The sequence below is a fragment of the Orcinus orca genome, chromosome 20 (genome assembly GCF_937001465.1).
Source record: "Orcinus orca chromosome 20, mOrcOrc1.1, whole genome shotgun sequence".
Classification (NCBI taxonomy): domain Eukaryota; kingdom Metazoa; phylum Chordata; class Mammalia; order Artiodactyla; family Delphinidae; genus Orcinus; species Orcinus orca.
This window is the reverse complement of record NC_064578.1, coordinates 51,001,373-51,025,295: the sequence shown is the minus strand read 5'-3', so window position 1 is coordinate 51,025,295 and position 23,923 is coordinate 51,001,373. Positions and strand designations below refer to the sequence as shown.

The window sequence follows — 23,923 nt, the reverse complement described above, 5'->3', positions numbered from 1 at the left end:
ATACCTTTCCTGGCCGCCTAGGAAATCTTTTAAAATCTGAGTATCATTTTTAATTTGTTGAATTTTTAAAAAATCTAGTTTTCTTAAAAAAGAAAAGTTATACCCGTCAGTGGCAGATTCGGCACACAAGACTTTCCAATCTCAGAACGTTTGACCTGTCAATGTTCCAACCCTAGAATCTTGGAAATCAGAGTTTTCGGAATGTCGAGGTTGGGAGCACAGAACATTTACGTGCGAGAAATGTTAGAAACATACATTATTAGAACCCTAGAAGCACAGGCTCAGAATCATTAATCTTGGGTAAGCTACACAGTTGTGCCTCAGTTGCTTCATCCTAAAATGGGGGCGATAATGGTTCATCTGCCTCATAGGTAATTCTGGAGATTAAACAAAGTAATATATACAAAACCCTTAAGATTGTGCCGGGATCTAAATGTTAACTATTGTTATTTCCTCGCCCCCTGAGACTTTATCTTAGAACCAATTAATCTATGCTGTTTACAAATAAGGAAAGGGAGCTCAGATGCCCTTGGGCCCTGGCAACCATCCGTAGGGATCCAGAGCCTCATAAGGCCGTTCTCCACTCGAAAAGAAAAAAGGCACAGAGAAGGAAGGTGCCACGCTGTGTTCCGGGGTTACACAGCGGAACTCGGCCTGGGGAAGGTGACAGGCCCGGGATTTGGCCCTGGAGACCTGATCACCCACCACCTGGGGCAGGGGGTTCAGCGACCGGCCAGCCTAGCTCTCGTGTGTCCACCAGGGGGCGCCAGGAGCCGCGCCACCGGGCGCGCGTGGGCGGGGAGGGCGCGAGGCCAGAGTGTCCCGGGGGCCGTGGGTGTGGCCTCGGGTGTGAGTCGGCGAGACCACGAGCGGGGTCCCCCCTGGGCGTGAGCGAGCGCGTGCGCACAGTTTGGGGATCCTAATGGGCAGCATCACCTCCTACCCCTCCGGGAGCCCGCTTGTCCTCGGTGTTTTGTGTCAGAAGCTATGTACCCAGGTTGTGTGGGTGGACGTCGGCGGGCAGGGAGGAGGACGGGGGCACCTTGTAACCAAGTTGGCACACACACACACACACATACACACAACCCCACGGCCCAGGGCTTGGTTCCCAGGCCCCCGCGGCAGGAGGTCTGAGGGAGGGATGTCCCGGAGGGAGGGCCTCAGAGTAACTTTTCTTCGGAAAATATGTCGGTCTGGTCCCCAGCCCAGGCCTGAGTCATCAGGCTCCCGCAGCATTGAGTCACGGCCTCCACCTCTGCCCCTGAGAGCTTGGAGGGTACCCCCCTGAAGTTCTGCCCAGGGCTCTCCTTCCCCAGAGGGTTTGGTGGGGAGAGCGATCCCCACCTCTAACCTGTCCCAAGACAGCCTGACTCCCACAGAGAAAGAAGCCATGGCTTTATTTGCACTGTGGGAACGCTATTACGTTCACAATCCCCTCCCAGGCACGGGGTGAGGGGTGATGGGCGTGGGAATCCCAGCGAACACCCTGGAGGGGGCATCGTCCCCATCTGTTTCGCGCTTCCCCATCTTTTCCGTGTGGTCCCCCACCAGGGTCAAGCACTAATACGTAGTGAAGGCAGGAAAAGGTGTGTGTGTAGGGGGGGTGAGAGTTCCCTTTAGGGGAGGGGAGGGAGGGTTGTAGCACCAAGAGCCCCTCCCCCCACGACGTCCCTGAAAAGGGGACTAAAATAACATCCTGGGGCCTATCTGGCAGGGGCTCCACTTAAATATGGACTGATGGTGGGCCCTGTGCCCCAGCAGTCTAAAATTCGGACCACCAGCTGTGGGGAGCCTGAGGTGGGGGGCGCAGGCTGGGCTTTCAATCCAGGGCAGGTGAGTGGAGGACAGAAAGGCCTCAGAGCGGACGCCTTCTGGGAGAAGCAGGGATGGAAGGCGGTTTTTGGTCTGCAGAGGATCCTTCTTAAAGAAAGGGGTGTGGCAGGAACTGGGGGGAGGGGCTGAGGGGTCCAGCTGAGGAAGTAGGAGGTGTGGCTCCCCCCCCCCAGCCCCCAGTGGTGCCAAGACCTGAGGACGCCATGGGGTGGAGGGTCCCCGCCTGGCTGGGCAAGAGGAAGCAGGGCAAGGGGACCCTCTGTTAGTCATTTCAACCAAGTGGCCGCTCACTTATGAGGGGTCCTGCTCAGAATCACGGATCAGACGGGTTAGGCCTGGGGGTGTGTCTCTGTGTGTTTGAGTGATTCTGTAGGTGGTCTCTCCTGAGAATGTCAGCTCCATGAGGGCATATAGAGGTGTCTGTTTTGCTCTCTGCTGTAATCCCCAGTGCCTAGAAGGAGCCCTGAACATAGTAGGTGCTCAAACAAATTTTTGAATGAATGATGCATGGATGGATGCTTGTGTGTGTGTGTGTGTGTGTGTGTGTGTGTGTGTGTGTGTGTATTAGTGTCGGAATGATGTGCTAAGTGTACGTGAGGGTAGAGGTGTGAAGGGTGGGCAGAGAAGCCTTGCCCCTCCCCTGGTCCCCACAGAGGGACCCCCATCCTTGCAGCTGGGAGAGTGGGCAGGCAGGGTGCACATGGGCCAGGGTGGGAATGTGCGTGCAGCCATCCGGAGCTGGGGAGCCACAGCAGGGCAAGAGGGAGGAAGGGCCGGCAGGCAGCGGCTGGCTCACTCAGCGGAGCCCTTGTGACGCCGCTTGGAAGGTGGCACCAGGCGGCGGGGCAGGTTGGTGGGCAGCCCGTGGCCCTCGAGCTTGGCCTCGATGAGGTGGCTGGCCAGGGCGAACTCCTCGTCGTCCAGCATGCCGTCTCGGTCAACATCGCTCAGCTTCCAGATGCGGCCCAGCACAGAGTTGGGGAGCTTGGTACCCACCATCCAGGTCTTGGCCTTGGTGCCGCTCAGCTTGCCATCGGACGGCGCCAGGTTGTAGAAGATCTCATCATATTTGGACTTGTCCTTGGTCACCACCCACTCAGCCTCATCATCCGAGCCCTCCTCGCCGTCCTCCAGGACCTCGTCAGGCCCCCGCTCTATGAAGGGGCCCATGTGCGTGCCCTCGAAAGCGCCCCCCTGCACGCCCACATCCGTGCTCTCCAGCTCCTCCTGCCGGAGCAGCGGCATGAGCTTGGCGATGTTGTGGGTCAGCATCTCATCCAGCGCCTCCAGCAGCTTCGGCTTCAACGAGTGGAACTTGGTGAAGTCGTGAGCCATCAGCAGCTCCTGTGGGGAGGGGAACACAGAGAAGTCAGGGGGCACCATCCCGAAGCCCCCCAGCCCCGTGCTGGCTCCGGGCAGCTCTTGACAGAGAGGTGCAGAAGTATTTGATTATCTGAACACCCCAATCCACTTGGGTACCCACCACTCAGAAGAGACTTGGGCAGCAAGGTCCCACGGTGCCCCCCACCCCACCCAGTGCCGGGCATGACCCCAGAATCCCTGGACAGTAGGGAGAGCAGGGGCCTTTCATCAGCTGGTAGAGAAGGATTTCAACATTTTGACATCAGCCATGGCTTTACCAGAGCACACCCACCAGCCCTCAGTCCTGCCCACCCTCTACGGTACCCCAGCTGCCCAGTCAGCATCCCCACCATTATGCACGTTGAGAAAATGCAATTCCTGCCACCCTGCTGGCTCTGTTACCCGACCTCACAGAAAGGGCTAAGCGGCTTGCTCCATATTTGGAGGTTAGGTTTGGGATGGACAGGTCATCAGGAGATCCTGGGACTACCCCCCACCCCCGGGGCAAGAAGTCATCTGGTACTAGAGCCGCTGCAGGGCTGGGTTTGTGGTCACGCTGCTTCTCACACGTGCAGCTGTTAACGCGATTGCCCCAGAAGAGTTGCAGCAAAGACCAGTCCATATCGCAGCACCACATTAATTTCCAGAGCCAAGGCAGAGAGCTCCACTGATCATGACCATAAAGAGACGGGGGTGTGATTAATGGTGATGAGTACGGAGGACTCCAGGGCCAGGCTGCCCAGGTTCCAACCCAGCTCTGCCACTTGGGAGCTGTGTGTCCTCAGTCAAGTGAGTTGACCTCTCTGGTTTCCCTGTCAGTTTCCAGATGTGTAAAACAGGTTGAGAACTAGCACTCCCCTCACTGGGAGGCGGGAAAGGCGAAATGAATTCATCTGGATGAAGTGCTCAATAAATGTCAGCGTAATATTCACAGCTGCTCTTTATCTAGCCCAGCGGCTCTCAACCAGGGATGACGGTGTCCCCCAGGGGACAGTGGGCAATATCGGGAGATATTTTTTTTTTTTTTTTTTTTTTTTTTGCGGTACGCGGGCCTCACTGTTGTGGCCTCTCCCATTGTGGAGCACAGGCTCCGGACGCACAGGCTCAGCAGCCATGGCTCACGGGCCCAGCCGCTCTGCGGCATGTGGGATCTTCCCGGACCAGGGCACGAACCCGTGTCCCCTGCATCGGCAGGCGGACTGTTAACCACTGCGCCACCAGGGAAGCCCCTGGAGACATTTTTGATTGTCACAACTCAGGGGTGCTACTGGCATCTAGTGAACAGAGGCCAGGGATACTGCTAAACAGCCTGCAATGCACAGGACACCCCCTACAAGGAAGAATTATCTGGCCCCAAATGTCGGGAGTGTGGAGGCTGAGAAACCTTGATTCGGCCCAAACTCTGTGCCAGACACTGTCTAAGGAGGTCGCGAACACTGGCCGATTAAGCATCCAAGGTAGATACTATCAGGATGCCAATTTTCCAGCTGAAGAAACTGAGGCTCAGAAAAGTTAAGTGACTTGACCAGGTTCACAGAGCTAGTCAGTGACCAAGGGGAAATTCACTCTATTATAATTGTTCAGTATTGAACTAGAAATATCTAAGACCTAAAGGTCACAGGCTTTCAGTATCAGCCTAACACAACCTCAAAACAGAGGCTGGGTTAGGGGCGCTAGTCCTTGCCTGCATGCCTGAGCCTGGACCTCTGTCCCCACGTGCATTGGTCACTCCTGCCCTGCCCACCTCCTGCGGCCCTTCATTTACCCCACACTGCCACACCCAGACTCAGTGCTTTCCCCGACACTGGTTAATCCTAGGCCTGGACATGTGAGGAGCCTCCGGTTATCCCCTAATATCCATCTTCCTTTCTTCCTCAGTATGGAATCCCTGAACGTTACCTGGGTATCTGGCCACCTAGAGAAAAGACTACACTTCCCAGCTTCCCTTGCAGCAGCTGTGGCCATGTGACTAAGTTCTAGCCAATTGGATGTCAGCACGAGTTGCACATGCAACTCTAGAATTGCCCTGTTCAATGCAGTAGCCACATGTGGTTATTTAAATTTAAATTAGTTAAAACTAAAACCTAAACTTTCAGTTTTAATGTGGCTAATGGCTACCACATTGGACAGCATGGCATAGAAAGTCACCATAGAAAGTACTATTGGACAGCACTGTTCTAGTAAGTGTTTTTAAAGAGAGAGACTGTACCATTAGCTTCCCCTCCCGCCCCGCTCCTCCCCCTCTTCTTGCTGGCTGGAATGCAGACACAATGGCTGGAGTTTCCACAGCCATTTTGTACCATGACGGGGTTCTTGGGACTGGAGGCCAGACTTGGAGGAGGATTAAGACAGAAGGAGACTGGGTCCCTGGCTCTGTAAAGCACCAAACCAGCCCTGGACCATATTCCAGGACATTTATGAAGGAGAGAAATAAACTTCTATCCTAACGAAGCCACAGTTGCTTTGGGTTTGCTGTTCACTCCCTTAATTCACAAAACCACGCTCCCACAGAATCATTTGCGGGAAGTGCTTTCAGGAACCTGCCATCCATCCCTCTAGTTTTCAAGGTCCCATCCCCGAGCCCATGGAAGCCAACCTTCCCATCACATCACCCCTGATGCCTTGCTCCTGAGCGGCCTCCCACCTGCATCTTCTGGCAGTCCGGGAAGTCGCCGGGAGATATGTGATGCTCCAGCTGAATCTTGGCAAAGATGACGGGCAACTTGAGGATCAGCTGCTTCTTCTTGTTCTCCTTCCCAAACACGGAGGGCATCTCCTTCTTCAGGTAGCTGATGATGTAGGTGTGAACCTGTGGGGAGGAGAGTTCTCACCTAAGCCTGCCTCACGGTCACCTGCGGGGCTCGTTAAAACATGGGTTGCCCGGAGTTTCTGATTCACTAGGTTTGGGGTGGGGCCTGAGAATGTGCATTTCTAACAATTACAGGTGAGCTGCTGCTGCCGCGGGTACAAGGGCTTCCCATCTCTTCTAGGTACCCTCAGCCCCTCCCGTGGCATAAACATCCCTCCACGTCCACTGCCAAACCTACATACCAGCCCTGGCCTCTCCCTGGAGCTCAAGACTCAGAGCTGATTGCCTTGTCAACATTCCTGGACAGCTCCGTCTTAGGACGCCCGCAATGGAATTCAGGTCCAGCTCCCAGAGCTGTGCCACTCTCAGCTGTGCCCATCTCGGGAGACGAACGGCACCTCTACCTCTCCCTACCCAGTGGAGCCCAGAAATCTGAAAATCATTCCTGATTTGATTCTCTCTCCTCACTGGCCACATCTGTTTCATCAGCGAGCCCTTTTAACTCCTAAATCTCTCTTCTACTTTTCCATTTCTCTGCACCTCCGTTGCTGCACCCCCAATCCCAGCAGTCCCATCTTTTGCCTGGGGAGGACACACCAGTCACCCCACTGGACTCCTGGCTTTTCCTCTGGCCCCTCCAGCCCCTCCAATCCTTTCCCCATGAAGTAGCAGCTGGAGGGTCGTTTTTGTTTTGTTTTGTTTTGCTTTTTTAAGGAACAAGTGCGGCACCATGAGACACTGCTACTATGTAACGATTTGCTTCTTATCCAAGTGCAAAATTCCTCCCACAGCTGATAAGGCCCTACTGCAGCAATTCTCAAACGTGGCCCGGGGGTCCCCGAGACCCTTTCAGGGGTTTGCAGACTCAAAACTATTTTCATAAGAATATTAAGGTGTTGTGTGTCTTTTTACTCTCATTTCCTCCCCAGTGGACAGTCGAGTTTTTAAAGGCTAAAAGATATTGCAATTGACTGCAGAAACAGATGCGCAAATCCAGATGTCTCCTCTGAAGCCAGACATTAAGGAGATTTGCAAACATGTAAAACAGGGCCACTGTCCTCCCTAAGTTGGTTTTTTTTTGGGTTTGGAAAACAGTTAATTTTCATACAACATCTGTTACTTAGGTTAACAGGTAGTAGATTTTTTCTTGCTATTTTAAATGATCTTACAATGTTAATTATTATCAATATCTGTTCATTAGTATACATCGACATGATCAAAATGTATAGGTAACATTTATAATAAATGTTACTTATCAATAAGGATATAAGTATTGTTTGGGAATTCCCTGGTGGTACAGTGGTTAGGACTCTGTGCTCTCACTGCTGAGGGCACAGGTTTGATGCCTGGTCGGGGAACTAAGATCTCGCAAGCCATGCGGCACAGCTGAAAAAAAAAATTATATAAGTATTGTTGGTTAATTAATATTATGAGAGAAATAAATATGAAACATTTTCTTAGTATTAACTTACTGTTTTTTGTTTTGTTTTGTTTTGTTTTTGGATGTAACGCGAGGCTTGTGGGATCTTAGTTCCCCGATAAGGGATTGAACCCAGGCCATGGCAGTGAAAGTGCTGAGTCCTAGTCACTGGACCGCCAGGGAATACCCTCAGTTTTAACTTCTAATATGGTTAATTTAGAAAGATTTAATCCGTGTACATACAAACTCTTGGGGGGCCTCAATAATTTTTTTTTTTTTTTTTTTTTTTTTGCGGTACACGGGCCTCTCACTGTTGTGGCCTCTCCCGTTGCGGAGCACAGGCTCCGGAGGCGCATGGCTCACGGGCCCAGCCGCTCCGCGGCATGTGGGATCTTCCCGGACCGGGGCACGAACCCGCGTCCCCTGCATTCGTAGGCGGACTCTCAACCACTGCGCCACCAGGGAAGCCCGAGAGCCTCAATAACTTTTAAGAGTGTAATGAGGGCCTGAGACTGCTCTACACGACTTGGCTCCTCCCACTTCATGCAACTTTATCTCCCTCCATCTGCTCCAGCTTCCTCACCTGCCGTCCTTTTTTTAATCAGCATGCCAACCACTTTCCTACCTCAGGGCCTTTGCACGTGCTACTCCCCACCTGGAACTCTGCCCTAGTCTCCCAACAACTGGCTCCTTCAGCTTCCTTTTGATGTCATCTCCTCACAGAGGCCATCTTATGGGAAGCAGGTGCCGCAAGCACCACCATCCAATTCCTTTCTACCTTTACTTTTATTGTTTCATTCACAGCACTTATCACAATTCATCATTATTTCATTTATCTGTTAGTTTACTTATTCTGTCTCCTTCCATCAGAATGTGAGCTTCAGGAGGGCTGGGACCTTGTCTGTTCCCTCTGTCCCCAGCGCCGGCACAGTGTGCAGAGAAAAGACTCAAGAAATATTTGTGGAATAAACCAATGAACTTGAGAACCTTTGAGCCACGATCTCATAAGTTATCGAAAAGCAAACAAGGAGGGGACTTCCCTGGTGGTCCAGGGGCTGGGACTCTGCACTCCCAATGCAGGGTGCCCGGGTTCGATCCCTGGTCAGGGAACTAGATCCCACATGCTGCAACTAAAAGGTCCCACGTGCCGCAACTGAAGATCCCACACGCTGCCACGAAGACCCCTCACGCCGCAACTAAGACCCGCTGCAGCCAAATAAATAAATAAATATTTTTATAAAAAAAAGAAAGGAGAGAGAAAAAAAGAGCATTCATATGTCCTATTTTTAATAAGAAGCTCAATAATTAAATGGATAGGCTTAAATAAAAATAGAATATATCTGGAAAAAGACACAAGAAACTACTCACGGGGGTTGCCTGCAAGGAAGAGGACCTGAGAGCCATTGGGGTCAGAGGTGGGAGGGGGCACGTTTGACAGAACATGAGTGCCTTCCCATGAGATGGTCTTAAATGTTCAATTAAAAGCACTCGTTAAAAAGTCCTTTTAGTGAAGAACCTAGAGGCAGGACAGGAATAAAGACGCAGATATGAAGATGTAGGACTTGAGGACACGGGGAGGGGGAAAGGGTAAGCTGGGATGAGACAGTGGCATGGACATATATACACTACCAAATGTAAAACAGAGAGCTAGTGGGGAGCGGCTGCATCGCACGGGGAGATCAGCTCGGTGCTGTGTGACCGCCTGGAGGGGTGGGATAGGGAGGGTGGGAGGGAGACGCAAGAAGGATGAGATATGGGAACATATGTACATGTATAGCTGATCCACTTTGTTATAAAGCAGAAACTAGCACACCATTGTAAAGCAATTATACTCCAATAAAGATGTTAAAAATAAAAAGTCCTTTTAATGAGTCATAGGTTTAGAATGCTAAACATTTTGGTGGTACCTTGGCTGGCTCTGAATCCTCATCTCCCATCTCCACCACCCTGGGCTCTGCATTCAAGCACGTCCCGGCCTCAGGGCCTTTGCGCTTGCTGTTCCCTCTGCCTGGGTATGGTCTCCCCCAGATCTCCACTCTGCTCACCCCTTCCCCTCCTTCAGGCCTCTGCTCAAATATCGCCTACTCCAGGAGACCCTCCCCAATGACCCTAAAATAGCCTCTCACCAGTCTCTCTGCTTCATTTTTCTTCATAATCCTTATTACATACAATATAATATTAGAGATTAATTTGTTTAACATCCACTTCCCAATTAAAAAGCAATTCTACAAGAAAAGAAACTTTATCTGGTTTTGTTCCCTGCTCTATCCTCAGGACCTAGAACAGTGCAGGAGCACACTGTAGGTGCTCAATAATTGTTTGTTGAATTAATGCTATCGAGTCACCTCAGCGAGCTCGGTATGAAGGTTCACGGCATCCTGGTCTCCTTAGAATCAGAACCTCCCAAGACCCTGGCCTCAAGTGTCACAGCACAGTGAAATCGCCCCTTCTAGCAGCAGCTGCCACTTCAACCAAAGGGCAGAGCCAGAGGACTCATCCACATCGGACACTGGGACAGACAGGGAAACTGAGGCACAGAGGGGTAGTTACCAAGAGTGCGGAAAGGCCTTGTACTGTTGGGGGAGAGCATATGGGGAGGTAAACGGTGTGTGCTGTTGTTTGATGGCTGGACCAAGTGTGGCAGAATCACATGTGGGGGATGAGCGGGTGACACGGGGCAGGGGAGAAGCAACAAGGCTTGGTCATTGTAGACCCCGTGTCTTGATTGGCCCCGGGGAGCCATAGATGGATTTGCAGGAGGAAGGGGAAGGAGTGGTCTGCAGGTCTGAGAAGGCCAATCAGGGCAGGGGTGTGGCCAGGCCGGTGGGTGGGGCCTGCGAGAGCGGGCCAACGGGGAGAGGGGACGGGGCCTAAGGGCGGCTCCTCGGGAACCCAGAAGACAGGAGGAGGCCAGGCACTAATGGCTTTTCCAGAGAGGAAGCCGCGGAAGGTGCCAGGAAGAGATAACGTGGGTGGGCGGGGTGGGCCGGGGCGCGGGTCCCGGACTCCGGGGTTTGTCTGGGTTTCCGGAGCCACCTCCTGCGTGGCGGGGGCACCAGGTGTCCGGCCCCACCCCACCCCTGGGTCCCACGGACCCTGGGCTCCCCCTCCCGCTGCTGTCTGCTTCCCCGAGGGACCTGGGGGACCGGGGTCCGTAGGGGAAGAGGGTGACCCGGGGGAGACTGAGGGAGGGAGGACTGAGAGAGGGAGAATGGAGAAAGAGAGAGAGAAAAGAGAATGAATGAGGGAAGAGAAGAGGAGAAAAAGACAATAAGGGAGAGAGAGAAACTGAGAAAGAGGTAGAAATGAGATGTAGAGAGACACACACAGAGAGAGACAGAAAGACAGACGGAGACAGTCCAGGGCCGGGGCAGAGGACGAGAGAAAGGTGGACTCTGGAGCCCTCAGGAGCCGACCACACTGGGCGGCTCCCTCCCAAGGAGGATTCCTGGGGTGGGGGTGGGGCTCTGACTCACCCCCTCTCTGCAGCTCCTTAAACCAACACCTCAGGCTCCTCCATCCCCCATAACCTTCCAGGCCTCCCTGCCTGCCCAGCTTCCTGCCCCACCTCCACCCTGGCAGGCAGCCTCCCCTGTGAATGTTCCATTCGTCCTCCAAAACGCTCTTAAACCAGTGCTCTGCCCTCCCAGTCCCGGAGGCCCTGTCCTGATCCAGGCTCCTCCTTGACCCTCAATCCCCAGCCTCCTCCCTGGTCTGGGAGCCGAGTCTCACTGCCCTTGAATCCACCCTCCAGAAGGCAGCTAGAGTCTGACCCTGTCCCTCCCCTGCTCTGAATCCTTCCATGGCTCCCCAGTGCCCTCAGGACAAAGCACAAGTTCCAGGCCACAGCCCTGGGTGATCTTTCACCCACCCCACCCCACCCCTGCCCCTAGGCTCAGATTCAGTTACTCCCACTGTCTACACTGGCTTCAACACTGACATTTTTTCCTCTTCCTTGAACTGGCCATGTTCTCATCTCCAGTCCACGCACTTGCTGGTCCTGCTTTCTAGAATCTCTTCCCCTCTTCGTCCTCCTCATCCTCCAGTTTGCAGCTCAGATGCCCTCTCCTCCAAGAAGCCCTCCTGGATTTCCCCTGGGCTCCCCAGTCTCAGCCCTGATAATGTTGGATGGTCACTGTCTGGGGATGCGGTGGTCTTCTCCCCTGGACTGCCTTGGTCACCGCTGTGTTCCCAGCACCACCCGCCACAGGGCCAGGCACAGCAGGAGAACTTTCTCAGATTAGAGAACTTAGCTAATCAGAGAGTTGATGCCAGGGACCAGCAGTCACGTTAGAGGAGGATCAGAGGAAAGGCAAGAGCTGCCGCTGCCTCCCCAGCCCCGGTTACTGCTCAGCCAGCCCCCCATCACTGCTCACCCGCACCAGCCGGGCCCTCTTCACCAGATCGTTGAGCTTGCGCAGTGCGGCGTGGCGCGGCAGGCCCTGGATGTCGCGGAAGAGGTCCTGCTCCTCCAGCTCGAAGAGGCGCCGGTTGTCGGGTACCAGGAGGGGCTGGGACCAGAAGGAACCGATGTAGACGCGCAGCACCTCGGGCGTGCCCACCACCTTGCCCAGCGCCCACATGAGCGCCCCATAGACGCGCATCAGCTGCTGCGTCTCCACCATGTCGGCCTTGTTGAGCACCACACGGATCTTGTCCTCGTGGCCTCGCAGGGCGCCGATGGCCTCCGAGAACTCGTCTGAGATCTCCAGCTTGTGAGCATCGAAGAGTAGGATGATGAGGTCCACGCGCTCGGCGAACCAGCGCAGCACTGCCGGGAAGTCGTAGCCTAGGGGGAAGGGGTGATACATGGGCGCCGGGGGCAGAGGTCAGCACCCGAGCCTCCAGCCACGGGGATGCAGCCGTTCCTTTGGACTCAAGTTAGACTGTACCGGACGTTCAGGTTGTTAACCTTCGAAATTTTTGTCTGTGAGAAACAGCTGAGGCCCCAAGAGTGCCCCACAGCTCTGTCCCCACAGCCTTCAGAATTTCCCCCATCACTCTGGCCCCCGTCTCTCAAGCCATCTACTACAGGCGGCAATCACACCCTCCCCTTTTTCATTCATTCTTTAGGCAGATATTAGCAGCGGGCATTGGCCCAGTTATTGAAACACTCAAGTGTTCCTAATAGATTCCCTGTGCTTCTATGGACAACCCACCACCCCTACCCCCCGCAAGGCCCCCGAGTGCCTCCGTCACCCCAGGCCCTCCCCAGGATCTGTCAGATCTCCCCACCGTCCAGCAACTAAAGATTTCACTCGGGCCCTGGTTACGCTCTTGCCATAGCAGATGTTAAATATTTTAAATTTATTCACAACATTTACTGAGTCTTCTGTGTGCCAGGCCCTGTCCTGGGCACTGGGGGGTCCCACAGAGAACACTCAGACAAGGTCCTTGCCTTCGTGGGGCACCCATCCCAACAGCTGGCTCCTGGGCCCATTCATTCATTCCTTTCACCTTTCATTTCCTCACTCACTCATTCATTCACGCTGTTTGCTTTTTTGCTTGTTCGCTCATTCATTCAGCAACAAGTGATGCTTGCGAGAGAGGAGCAGTTGAGACCCCCCGACTTGGCAGTTGGGAAGACCCGCGTTTGAATCCCGGCTCTGCCCCCATCAGCTAGGTGACCTAAAGCAAGCAGGTAACCTCTCTGAACCTCTGTTTCCTCCTCAGTAAAATGGAAATCATCATAGGACCTACCTCCTAGAACTGTGTGAAGATTAAAAGAATACACATGAGGGGACTTCCCTGGTGGCCCAGTGGTTAAGACTCCTTGCTTCCAATGCAGGCGGCGCGGGTTCGATCCCTGGTGGGGGAACTAAGATCCCACATGCCGCACGGCCAAATAAATAAATAAAATTTAAAAAAAATTTTTAAGTAATACACATGAGCTAAGATATATAAAGAGCTTAAACAGTGCCTGGCACTGAACTATACACTTAAAATGAGTGAGCTTTAGGCATGTAAATTATACCACAATAAAACTCATTAAAAAAACGGTGCTAGGCGCATGGTAAGCAGTAAACATTACTCATGATGCCTGTGAGACACCGCTGGGGGGGTCATCCAGGAGCCACGCCCAGAGCCGCCTGCTCTGTGCTGGGGACACAGTGTGGCTCAGGCAGCCCCAGGTCTGTCCTTACTGGGCTCACAGTCCAGAGTGGTCAGGCTGGGATGCAGCAGCCCAGAGGGGAGCACCTGACCCAGCCTGGGTGGTCAGGGAGGGCTTCCAGGAGGAGGGAACAGAGTGGCAACCTGGGGGATGGAGGAGTTAACGGGCAGAACAGGGAGCCATCGCTGATTCACCCGAAGTCATCTCATGCCCTTCCCGATGCAACTTATTGAATCTTCAAAACGACCCCAGGAGACAGGCACCCTTATGACCCCCATTTTCCAAAAGGGGAAACTGAGGAACAGAGAGGTTAAGGGATTTACTCCAGATACGCAGGTAGGAAGCAACAGAGCAGCAGCCCCGTGGGCCTCCACGCTCTGCTGGGGAGCTGGTGCCAGGCCAATCCTGCATGGGAGGAAGCAGGCTCCTGCAGCCACTGGGGACTGGATGGGATGCGGTGGGCGTGGGTGACACTGTTTTGCGGGGAGAAAGGGCCAGGTCACCAGCAGCTGGGGCCCCTCCTCCCTCCCCAATGTCTACACAAACACACACAGCGGCCCGGCTTTGGAAAGTGTGTCTCATGCAGGGAGGGACAGAGGGAGGGAGGTTGAGTCAGCGCGGGAACCGGAGACGTGGCAGAGAGGCGCCCGGGGGCGCACAACGACAGCCTTGCAGAGGAAAAGCAGTCATCATGGGCACTTCCATAGCACCTTGTGTGTGCCAAATACTGCTCTAAGTGCTTCATACATTTTGACATTTAAATTGAACCCTCAGGGCAACCTATGAGGCTGATACTATCACGTTCCCGTTTTACAGATGAGAAAACTGAGGCCTGGAGAGGTTAAGTGGCTCAGCCAAGGTCCCACAGTTTAGGAGGAGCAGAGGCCAGATCTGAACCCCGCCAGAAGGCTCCACTCTGCTACAACCACACACGTGTGGCCTTCACAGATATTCCAGGCAGAGGCCGCATGCTCCACCAGTGCACACACACATGCACACACACGTGCACACACACACTCGTGCACTCAGGAGCGTACACCTGGACACCATCAGAGCCGCACACTACAAGATGCACACTCCCAAACACACCCCCACTCACAATCTGGAACCTACACAGATATCCGTGGTCACGCAATTGCAAAGACGTGAGACCCGCAGAGTAAGAGCAGCGGGCACACGCAAGCCCGTGCACACGCGCACACGCACCAAAGTAGAGACACAATCATATATAGTTACACAAAAGATACACTCACGCACATACACACACACACACCCTCACTGTACACACAAGGGCACAACTGTATACAGAGATACAATCACATGTGATCACACCCAATCCAACAAAATCCCCTCAGTCTTTCCTACATGGTCACACACAGGTACAATCCCAAGCACAGCCCCGACACCTCAGAGTCACACCCACAATTACACACTTTCCCAGACACACACTACATGATCCACACAGTCACAGAAGAGTTCCCTTGCCCAACACGCTCACACACACATTTCACAATACAACCACATATGGAAACACCACCAGTCACTGTCCCACACAATCCCACAAAGCCCCCCGGAGTCCCTCAGAGCTGCACACAAAGTCACACCCTGCCACAATCGCGGGCACAGACTCCCAGACACTCACACACACGCATCCTTACAGACAGATGGGCGGACTCTCCTCTTCCCCTACCTCTGCTGAAAGGGAAGGGGACCCTGTTCTCTGCTCTTCCCCACTTCCTTTGGGCTCCCACCCTGCACCCCTGCCCTGGCTTGGAGGCCTCCCTCCCCTCCGACTCTCCCAGGCCCACGCCCCAAGCTCCCCACCCCCACCATTGCTTCTGCAGCTGCCTCCTGCCTCTCTTCCGGGGAACAGGCACCTCCTGGGCAGCGGCCAGGGACTCCCGGAACCGTCCGCGCCCTCCCCCCAGGGCCCAGCCTCCTTGCCTCCCTGCAGTGGCCTCCCACTCCCCTCTGCCCCACACTGCAGCCTCCTCTGCCCCAGTTTCTGGCCTCCGAGGCCTTGTGGGACAGGGGTGGAAGGGGACAGAAATGCTGGGTGGAATGAGGGTGGGGGCCGGGCTCCCTCGGAGGCCCCGCTGGAATTCACCCCCTCCCCTCTACGCTCCCCCTGCACAGCTGTTTATAAATTCCAGGCCGCCCTTGGCGCCCGCCCAGATTCCCCTTCCCAGGTCCTGCTCAGCCCCATCTGGGGCCCAGACGCAGAGCCAAGAGCTCACACGGGCCCAGGGCCTGCCTGCCCGGCTCGGCCTCCTCGCTGGGTCTCCTGTCTCTCTGTATCTCTGCCTCGCTCTCTGAATCTCTGTCCATCTTTGACTTTGTGTATCTCTCTCTGCCTCTCTTGATCTCTCCCCCTCCATCCTCCAGACCCACCCAGATATGCAACTACAGCCCGTTCGCACGTGTTCACCCACACGCCTCCCCCACCCTTCAACGTGTGCCAACATGGAGGAATCACAGCCTTCCACCAGCTCCCTTCTGCTACCCCACCAGCTCAGGGCCCGTGGACACAGGCCCAAGTCCTAGCAGAGACCCTGGGACCCTCCCGCCTCAGACCCAAAAGTCCAGGCCCCCAGCCCCTCCCCGCTCAGACCCAGAGATCCGGGCCTCACTCACCGCGGCTCACTCTCTGTTTGGCCCCCGACAGGATGCCTGGGGTGTCGATGATACTAATGCTCTCCAGGACCTGATTGGGGAGCTGGGCGCACATGAACCTGGGGTAGAGGGAAGGTCAGGGGTCAGTGCAGGGAGGGGCGGGAGGAGAGGACACATAAGAAGGGAACCCAGGACTGCACCGAGGAGAATCAGGTTCAGGGATGGTTATCCCCATTTTCCAGATGAGGATAGGAGAGAAACAGAGAGGTTAAGTCACTTGCCCAAGGCCACCCAGCTAGACAGCGGTTGAACCCATGCGTCCCTGGCTTAACTGCTCCCCTAGAGAAGGCAGGAAGAGGAAGGATCTAGTAGAGAGAAGGGAATTGGGGCTGAAAAGGAGAGACACACAGACAGGGATGGGGCAGGGTTGGGGGCCAGGGACAGGAAGATGCACTCCTGGCTCTTGGCCGCACACCTGTTGAGGAAGGTGTTCCCAAAGGGGTTGAGTTTGCGGAAGGGTTTGTCTGGGTCAACGACGAGGGCGTTGCCAGGCACGATGCCCTCGGTGTCACCATGCATGACGGCCACGAAGCAGTCGGTGGTGGGCTCGGGCCCGACCCGGGAGCCGGGCACCTCCTGCTCCAGCAGGTACTGGATGAAGCTGGTCTTGCCCGTGCTGTACTGGCCGGCCACCAGCACCATGGGCTTGCCGTCAAAGTCAGCATCCTCCAGGGCTGGTGAATGGAAGGCCCCGAAGCGGTAGTGCTCCTCGAGAGGCAGCAGTTTTTCACGGTACAGCTCCTTGAGGGCTGAGGTCACCGTGCGGATGGCCTCGGGCTGCTGACCCCGAGCCCCGCCCCGCTTCAGCCAGCTGAACATGGTGGCTGCACACTGCCTGCTGAGCTCGCTGATGGAGATGCACAGGGGGAGAGCTACCTGTGGGAGGAGAGGATGTTGATGGGGGACTGCCTGGAGGAAGAGGTGGAGAAGAAAGAGAGCCAGGAGGTCGAATAGATGGAGAAAGATGGGTAGGGAAGGGGAGCTTCTTAGAGCACTGTTGGTGGATGGTAGGAGTTGATGGCTGAAGGAGGAAGGTGATTATTCCAGCTGGAGGAAGAGAAACAGAGTAACAATGGCATGATTGAAGAAGGGGGATTGATGGTGGAAGACCAAGAGATAAACAAAGGGAACGATGCAGAAGCTGATTGGAAGAAGTGTATTCCTTCATCTTTTTCTTTCTCCTCCACCCCTCCCATTACTTTGCACAATTTCACTGAAATCACACCATGTGTCAAGAGCTATGAATGCAAAAATACTTCAGAGACCAGCCCCCCCGCCCCCAGCCCCGCACAGTCAGAGCCTCCAGTGAGGACAGAACCTGGGCACCAAGCAGTCAATGATGCTTGGGAAATGCCGGGCAAGTGGACTTGTAGGCACCAGAGGGGGACGTGGTGAGCCAACCACAGGATTGGGAAAGCTCTGGCTGGGCTGACTTTTGAGCTGCTCCCTAAAGAGTGGGCATGACAAGGGCATTTAGGCAGAGAGGGTGGGGAATATCATGACCTGGAGCTGTGGAATGGATGGACAGAGTGGCTGGACACATGGGCACAAGGATGAGAAACGAGTCTGAACTACTGCCTGGGTCGCCCCAGATCATGATGGGGCTTGGGCATTCACAAGAATGTAACATTTATGATCACTGCATGCGAGACACTGCTCTAACTCATTTAATCTTCACAAAAACCTTGTCAGGTAGGGCTGTTATTATCCCCACTTTTCTGACAAGGAAATGTAGGTTCAAGAAGATAGCAATAACTTGCCCAAGATCACTTTGCTAGAAAGTGCTCAAGCTGGGACTCCAGGCAACCTGACCGCAGATCCTGCACTCCTATCATAGGTCTAAGGAGTTAGGGAGGGAAATAACTACCAACCCAGCAGCAGTGAGCACTTGCAGCGCCCAGATCATGTTCTCTACATTTCCTTACTATCCTTTCATGCTCTGTGGGATCTGTAGTGATGTCCCCTCTTTCATTCCTGGTATCAGTCGTTTGTGTCTGCTTTTTCTTCTTTTTCCCCCTTGATCAGTCTAATTGGATGTTTATAATTGCACTGATCTTTTCACAGAACCAACTTTTCGTCAGATTGGAGTCTCTAAATACCATTTTCCACTAAAAGAGAAACTGAGGCTTCTTGAAGAAATGGCTGATTCTGGGGCTGAGGTGGGGAAAGAACAAGTGAGCCTGGGTCAGACAGTGGGGAAGTGCTCAAACATAGATGGGGCATGTCACAGGGACACAGACTCAGCTAGACAGGACTCCCGCTGGCCAAAGATGGGACAATTTGAACATCAAAAATAACTGCAAATCAAATATGTTAAAATACATAAAATCATAATGATACTTAAAAAAAAAAAAAGGAAAAGAATTCGGGGAAGGTATGCCAGAGAGGTAAAGGAGAGGCTGGAACCAGGACCTGGGATGTTGGCAGAGGGAGGGAGCCCTGGGTGGTGCCCTATGCAGGGAGGGACCTGGGGGACATCTTGGGGAGGCCGCTTTGGGGTTGACTGGACAGGCGATCGGGTTGGTGAGGTAGGAGAGGAGCTTGTGGGTGGGAGGAGGGACCAAATAGGAGAGAGATGGATGAGGGCGGTGGAGGGAGACCCCAAGGAGGGGATCCCCTCTGGCTGAGAGGATGAGGGAGTGGGAGACACTGGAAGGGAGGAGGAGAGTGGGGGACACTGTTAAGACTGGAAGGGGCTGGGGGGAGTGGGGGAGACAGGGAGGTTTCGGAAGGGAGTGGGGAGACCCGGGAGACCGTTACACAGTGACTGGGGTGGGGACTGAGGGTCTTTGGCGAGCAGGGAAATAACTCAGAGCCAAGGCAGACTCGGGGGCTCCGCGGGCGGAGGCTGGGAGGCGACATCTGCGGTCGGGGACCACTCACCGATGGGGCGCGCAGGCGGCTGGACCGGGCGGACGAGCTGGGCGGGGGTCCCGCGGGGATTCAAGGCGCCCCGCGGATCGGCCTGTGCTCGCGGTCCAGTCCGGAGCCGTCTGAGCCGGGTGGGGCCGAGAGCAGGGAGGAGGGACGGGAGGGGCGGGACAAGGCGCCCCCGCACCCCCCCCCCGCACCCCCCACGAAACCGGGCGCCGGGCCTCTGGCGCCCCCCGGTGGGGAGTGGCAGGGCGCCTTTGCGAGATGGGTGAGTGCGCGGGCTCCCGGTCCCGGGTTCAAACTCCATCCCTGTCTCCCTTCCTAACATGGGAATCGTAATAATAAAACAATAACACCAATACTACTAATAATTTATTATCAGTAATAATAATTTTAAAACTTAAACGAGTTCATGAAACTCCTCTGCTCACAACACTCCTTGGTTCTTCTCTCACTCCAAGTAGAAGCCAAAGTCCTCAGAGTGGCCCACAAGACCCTGAACGACCCGCGGGCTCCCTTTGCCCTCACCTCCTTCTCTCTCCCCTTCGCTCACTCAGCTCCGGCCACACTGGCCTCTTCGCTCTTCCTCATACAACCTTCCAACTTCAGGGCCTTTGCACTTCTCGTTCCTCCATCTGGAATGCTGTCTCCCCCAGGGATCCAAGTGGCTCCCTCCCTCCCCTCCCCTCCTTCAGGTCTCCACCCAAATGTCACCTCCTCTGAGAAGCCCTCCCTGATCTCCCACGATTTATCCATTATCGCTGCTTTATTCTTCTCTGCTGTCTTTATCACCACTCTACATATTTCACATTTCTCTGCTTCAGCGACGATCTCCCTCACGAGAACATGAGCTCCACGAGAGCAGGGATTTTAGACTGTCAGCAAGAGGAATCGCGGATGTTCTCACACTTCGGTTGTTTTGGAATTTCTAGGGATTGTTCACTCATCGCTGATTAGACCCACAGCTAATCGTGAGCTGATACACCAGCCCCATTACCATGTCACAAACTTGTGGATTAAAAAAAAAAATTTTTTTTTATTTGGCCGTGCGGCATGTGGGATCTTAGTCCCCCAAACAGGGATCGAACCGGGGCCCCCTGTAGTGGAAGCATGGAGTCTTAACCACTGGACCGCCAGGCAAGTACCAGACTTGTGGATTTTTCAAAATATACTGATGGGACTTCCCTGGTGGCACAGTGGTTAGGAATACGCCTTCAGGGACTTCCCTGGTGAAGCGGTAGTTAAGAATCCACCTGCCAATGCAGGGGACACGGGTTCAAGCCCTGGTCCGGGAAGATCCCACATGCCACAGAGCAACTCAGCCCCTGTGCCACAACTACTAAACCTGCTGTACTCTAGCGCCCGTGAGCCACAACTACTGAAGCCCGTGCGCCACAACTACTGAAGCCCACATGTCACAACTACTGAAGCCCATGCACCACAACTACTGAAGCCTGCGCGCCTAGAGCCTGTGCTCCTCCACGAAGAGTAGCCCCTGCTCACCGCAACTAGAGAAAGCCCGCGAGCAGCAATGAAGACCCAACGCAGCCCAAAATAAATGAATAAATATAAATAAATAAACTAAAAAAAAAAAAAAAGATGAAGAAGGCAGCCAGTGAGCTTGTAGTTCGGACACTGTCAATCTTGGGTTCCAATCCTGCTCTGTGTCCAGGTGATCTGGGCCCTGAAGTAGCCATTCCTGGCCTCTTTTTCCAGATGGCTCAGCTGTAGAAAAGGGACCCCCCCCCCCCAGATGCCCACTCTGCTGCTCCTAGCGTCTAAGAGCAAGTATCTAAGAAGTTTGGTCCCAGGACTTCCCTGGCGGTCCAGTGGTTAAGACTTCGCCTTCCAGTGTAAAGGGTGCGGGCCAGATCCCTGATGGGGGAGCTAAGATCCCACATTGCCTTGCGGCCAAAAAACCAAAACATAAAACAGAAGCAATATTGTAACAAATTCAATAAAGACTTTAAAAATGGTCCACATGGAAAAAAGAAGTTTGGTCGCAAGGACTAACCGTAGGAGTTGAGATCAGTTTTGGTCTCCTGCCCAGGGGCCCGGGAGGGGGAGTGTCTCTGGCTCCTGCACAGCGGGCCAAGGCTTGCTGTTATGTACACCCCTCCCCCCAAGCTGGGTGTGCATAGGGGAAGGTCGCAGGCTCCCAGCCAGACCGCCGGGCTTGCAGCCCAGTCTGACACTTACTGCATCCCTCGGGGCCTCGGTTTCCTCACCTGCGAGGTGGGACTATCAATTCCCACACGGGGGCTTCTGTGAGATACCCCAGGTGAAGGGCTCGGAGCAGTGCCTTGGTAAGTGTTCTGAAAACGTTAGTCATCGTGTTCCTCTGCTCGGGCTGCATGCAGCCAGCCTCTCAGAACTGAGGCCGTGAGCAGGTGGAAATCACTGGCAAACTTCTTTACGCGGCCAGGCCACGTGAGGTCTTCCGGGAGCTTGCAGGGGGTTAGAGGATGTTAAGAACTGCCATTCTCCTTCAGTGCTTTATTACGTACGCGGGGGAAGTAGGTCTAGAGCTAGGAAGGGGGGCGGTCCCTCTCCTGGAGATCCCATGTATATGCTTCTCCCCCTCAAACACCCCCAGGGGCCTGAAGAGGAACGGGGAGCATCATCCTAGTTCAGCCGCCGTCACTCCCACTGGCTAGGGCAGTCGCCTCCTCGCCATGTCGGTTCCCCACACGGCCGCCAGAGGGCGCCTGGGAAACCTAAAACAGCTCAGCTCTCTGCTCGGAACCCTCCTGGGGCTCCCGCCTCACTCACGGTCAAAGCTGTCATCACCGTGGGGCTCAAGATCCTTCAGGATAGGCCCCGTTTGTTCTCTCTGACCTTACCTCTTGTCTGCACCCCCTTCTTCCCTAGGTTCCAGTCACAGGGCCTCCTCGTTGTTTAACATTCCACCCACGCTCCTCCTTCAGGGCCTTTGCACTGTCTGTTCTCACTGCCTTGGGTGCTCTATCCCTAGATCTCCCCGTGGTTCCCTCCCTTATTTCATGCAGCTCTCTGCTCAAATGTCACCTCCTCAAAGAAGTCTTCCGCTCCCACCTGATCCTGAGGGCCATCACGTGCAGTTGGGCAGGTTGGTCACTACACAAAGCACTCGCTTGTATGAAGGGGGCTGGACTCCAGGTCACATGCTGCTCTCCAAACTCTAGGAGAAACGGGTGCTGTTTTCTAGTTCACACAAAGGGGTTCTAGGGGATAGCAGCTGCTTTGTCCACTCCTTCACTCTGTGTCATGGATTGAGTTGCGGCTCCCCAAAAGATACGTCAATGTCCTAACCCCTAGTGAATCAGGTGTGAATGTGATCTTATTTGGAAATAGGGTCTCTGCAGATGGAATCAAGTTAAGATGAGCTCATACTGGAGTAGGATAGGCTCTAATCCAATATGACTGGCGTCCTTATAAGACACACTCAGGTACAGGGAAGATGGCTTGGAAGGAGAGACTGGAGTGGTGCGGACACAAACCAAGGAACACCTGGGAGGGCCAGAGACTGGAAAAGGTAAGGAAGGATCGATCCTCCCCTAGAGTCTCTAGAGGGACTGTGGCCCTGCTCACACTTTGATTTGAGACTTCTAGCTTCCAGAACTGAGAGAATAAATTTCTTTCTTTTCAGCCACCCACCCAATTGGTGGTACTTTGTTATGCCAGCCATGGGAAACTAACACACCCTGCTTGATTTTCCCCACATCTCTGACACTGTACACGTTTACGGTCAATCCTCACTGTGAGCAGGTGCCCTATTTGTGAATGAGTCCACGTGTTAAAACGTCTGTGATGCCACAAACTCGCAGCACTTCCATGGACACGCAGAGTGGCAAAAGCGTTGAGTCGCTAAGGCGGCGCCCTTGTGCTGGAAATGAAGTATCCTTTTGGGGGTCTATTTAGTGCCACGTGTCTCACATTTTTTGTGCTTTTGTTGATTTCACTGTTTTATTTTTCATATATATATTTTTAAATTTAATTTTTGGCTGTGTTGGGTCTCCCTTGCTGCACGCGGGCTTTCTCTAGCTGTGGCGAGCCGGGGCTACACTTCCTTGCAGTGCGCGGGCTTATTGCCATGGCTTCTCTTGTTGCGGAGCACGGGCTCTAGAGTGCAGGCTCAGTAGTTGTGGCGCATGGGCTTAGTCGCTCCGCGGCATGTGGTATCTTACCGAACCGTGTGCCCTGCATTGGCAGGTGGATTCTTAACCACTGCGCCACCAGGGAAGTCCTGATTTCTCTGTTGTAAGTGGCCCCCAGGTGTAGTGCTTTGTGCTGTCTCACGTGCTTAAGCACAAGAAGGCTGGGATGTGCCTCACGGAGAAAACAGGGGTTAGAGAAGTTTCACTCAGGCACGAGTTATAGTGCCGTTGGCCGTGAGTTCAACGTTAACGAATCAGCACTATACATTAAGTGAGGTGTCTTTAAACAGAAACACACATAAAACAAGGCGATGTCTTGACGGCTTGACAAAAACGTGACCAGAGGCTGGCAGGAAGCTAACCCTGTATTTCCCCCCCAGGAGCGATGGTTCAGTATTTGCTAATTCCGTGTTCCCAGAGACCACAGAACCTTAGCAGGAATGATACGAATCGCCTGCGTTTGGTTGAACTTTTTCACTGTCTGCCTTCTCCACCACGAAGCTGGCCCTCCCAGGACAGGCACTTGTCTTGTTCAGCTGCACCCCTGTGCCTGGAACAGGGCCTGGCGCCCAGTAGGGGCTCACATGCGTATGTGGACTAAGCCCTCGCAATCCCCCTCTCCACCCACCTGTCGCCCCTACCCCCGGACTCCAAACAAGTCCCCAGAGACCCGAAAGCAAAGGGGGCCGGGGGGGGGGCGTCAG

The 23,923-nt window shown here is 54.2% G+C and overlaps 1 protein-coding gene across 2 annotated transcripts; it reads right to left on the bottom strand.

Moving 5' to 3' along the window:
* Positions 1-1,378: 1,378 nt before the first annotated feature.
* EHD2 (EH domain containing 2) lies at positions 1,379-19,239 on the bottom strand. 2 transcript variants are annotated; one of them, XM_004271108.3, is made up of 6 exons: positions 19,093-19,239; positions 16,625-17,085; positions 16,171-16,268; positions 11,801-12,213; positions 5,840-6,004; positions 1,379-3,177 (listed from the first exon to the last, which is right to left on the bottom strand). In XM_004271108.3, the coding sequence occupies exons 2-6, from the start codon at positions 17,026-17,028 to the stop codon at positions 2,626-2,628; spliced, it is 1,632 nt and encodes a 543-aa protein (XP_004271156.1). In that variant the 5' UTR covers positions 17,029-17,085; positions 19,093-19,239; the 3' UTR covers positions 1,379-2,625. The 2 variants fall into 2 exon arrangements, with proteins under 2 accessions (XP_004271156.1, XP_049559618.1); XM_049703661.1 differs by lacking the exon at positions 16,625-17,085 and having other exon boundaries at positions 19,093-19,206.
* Between the last annotated feature and the right edge of the window lie 4,684 nt (positions 19,240-23,923).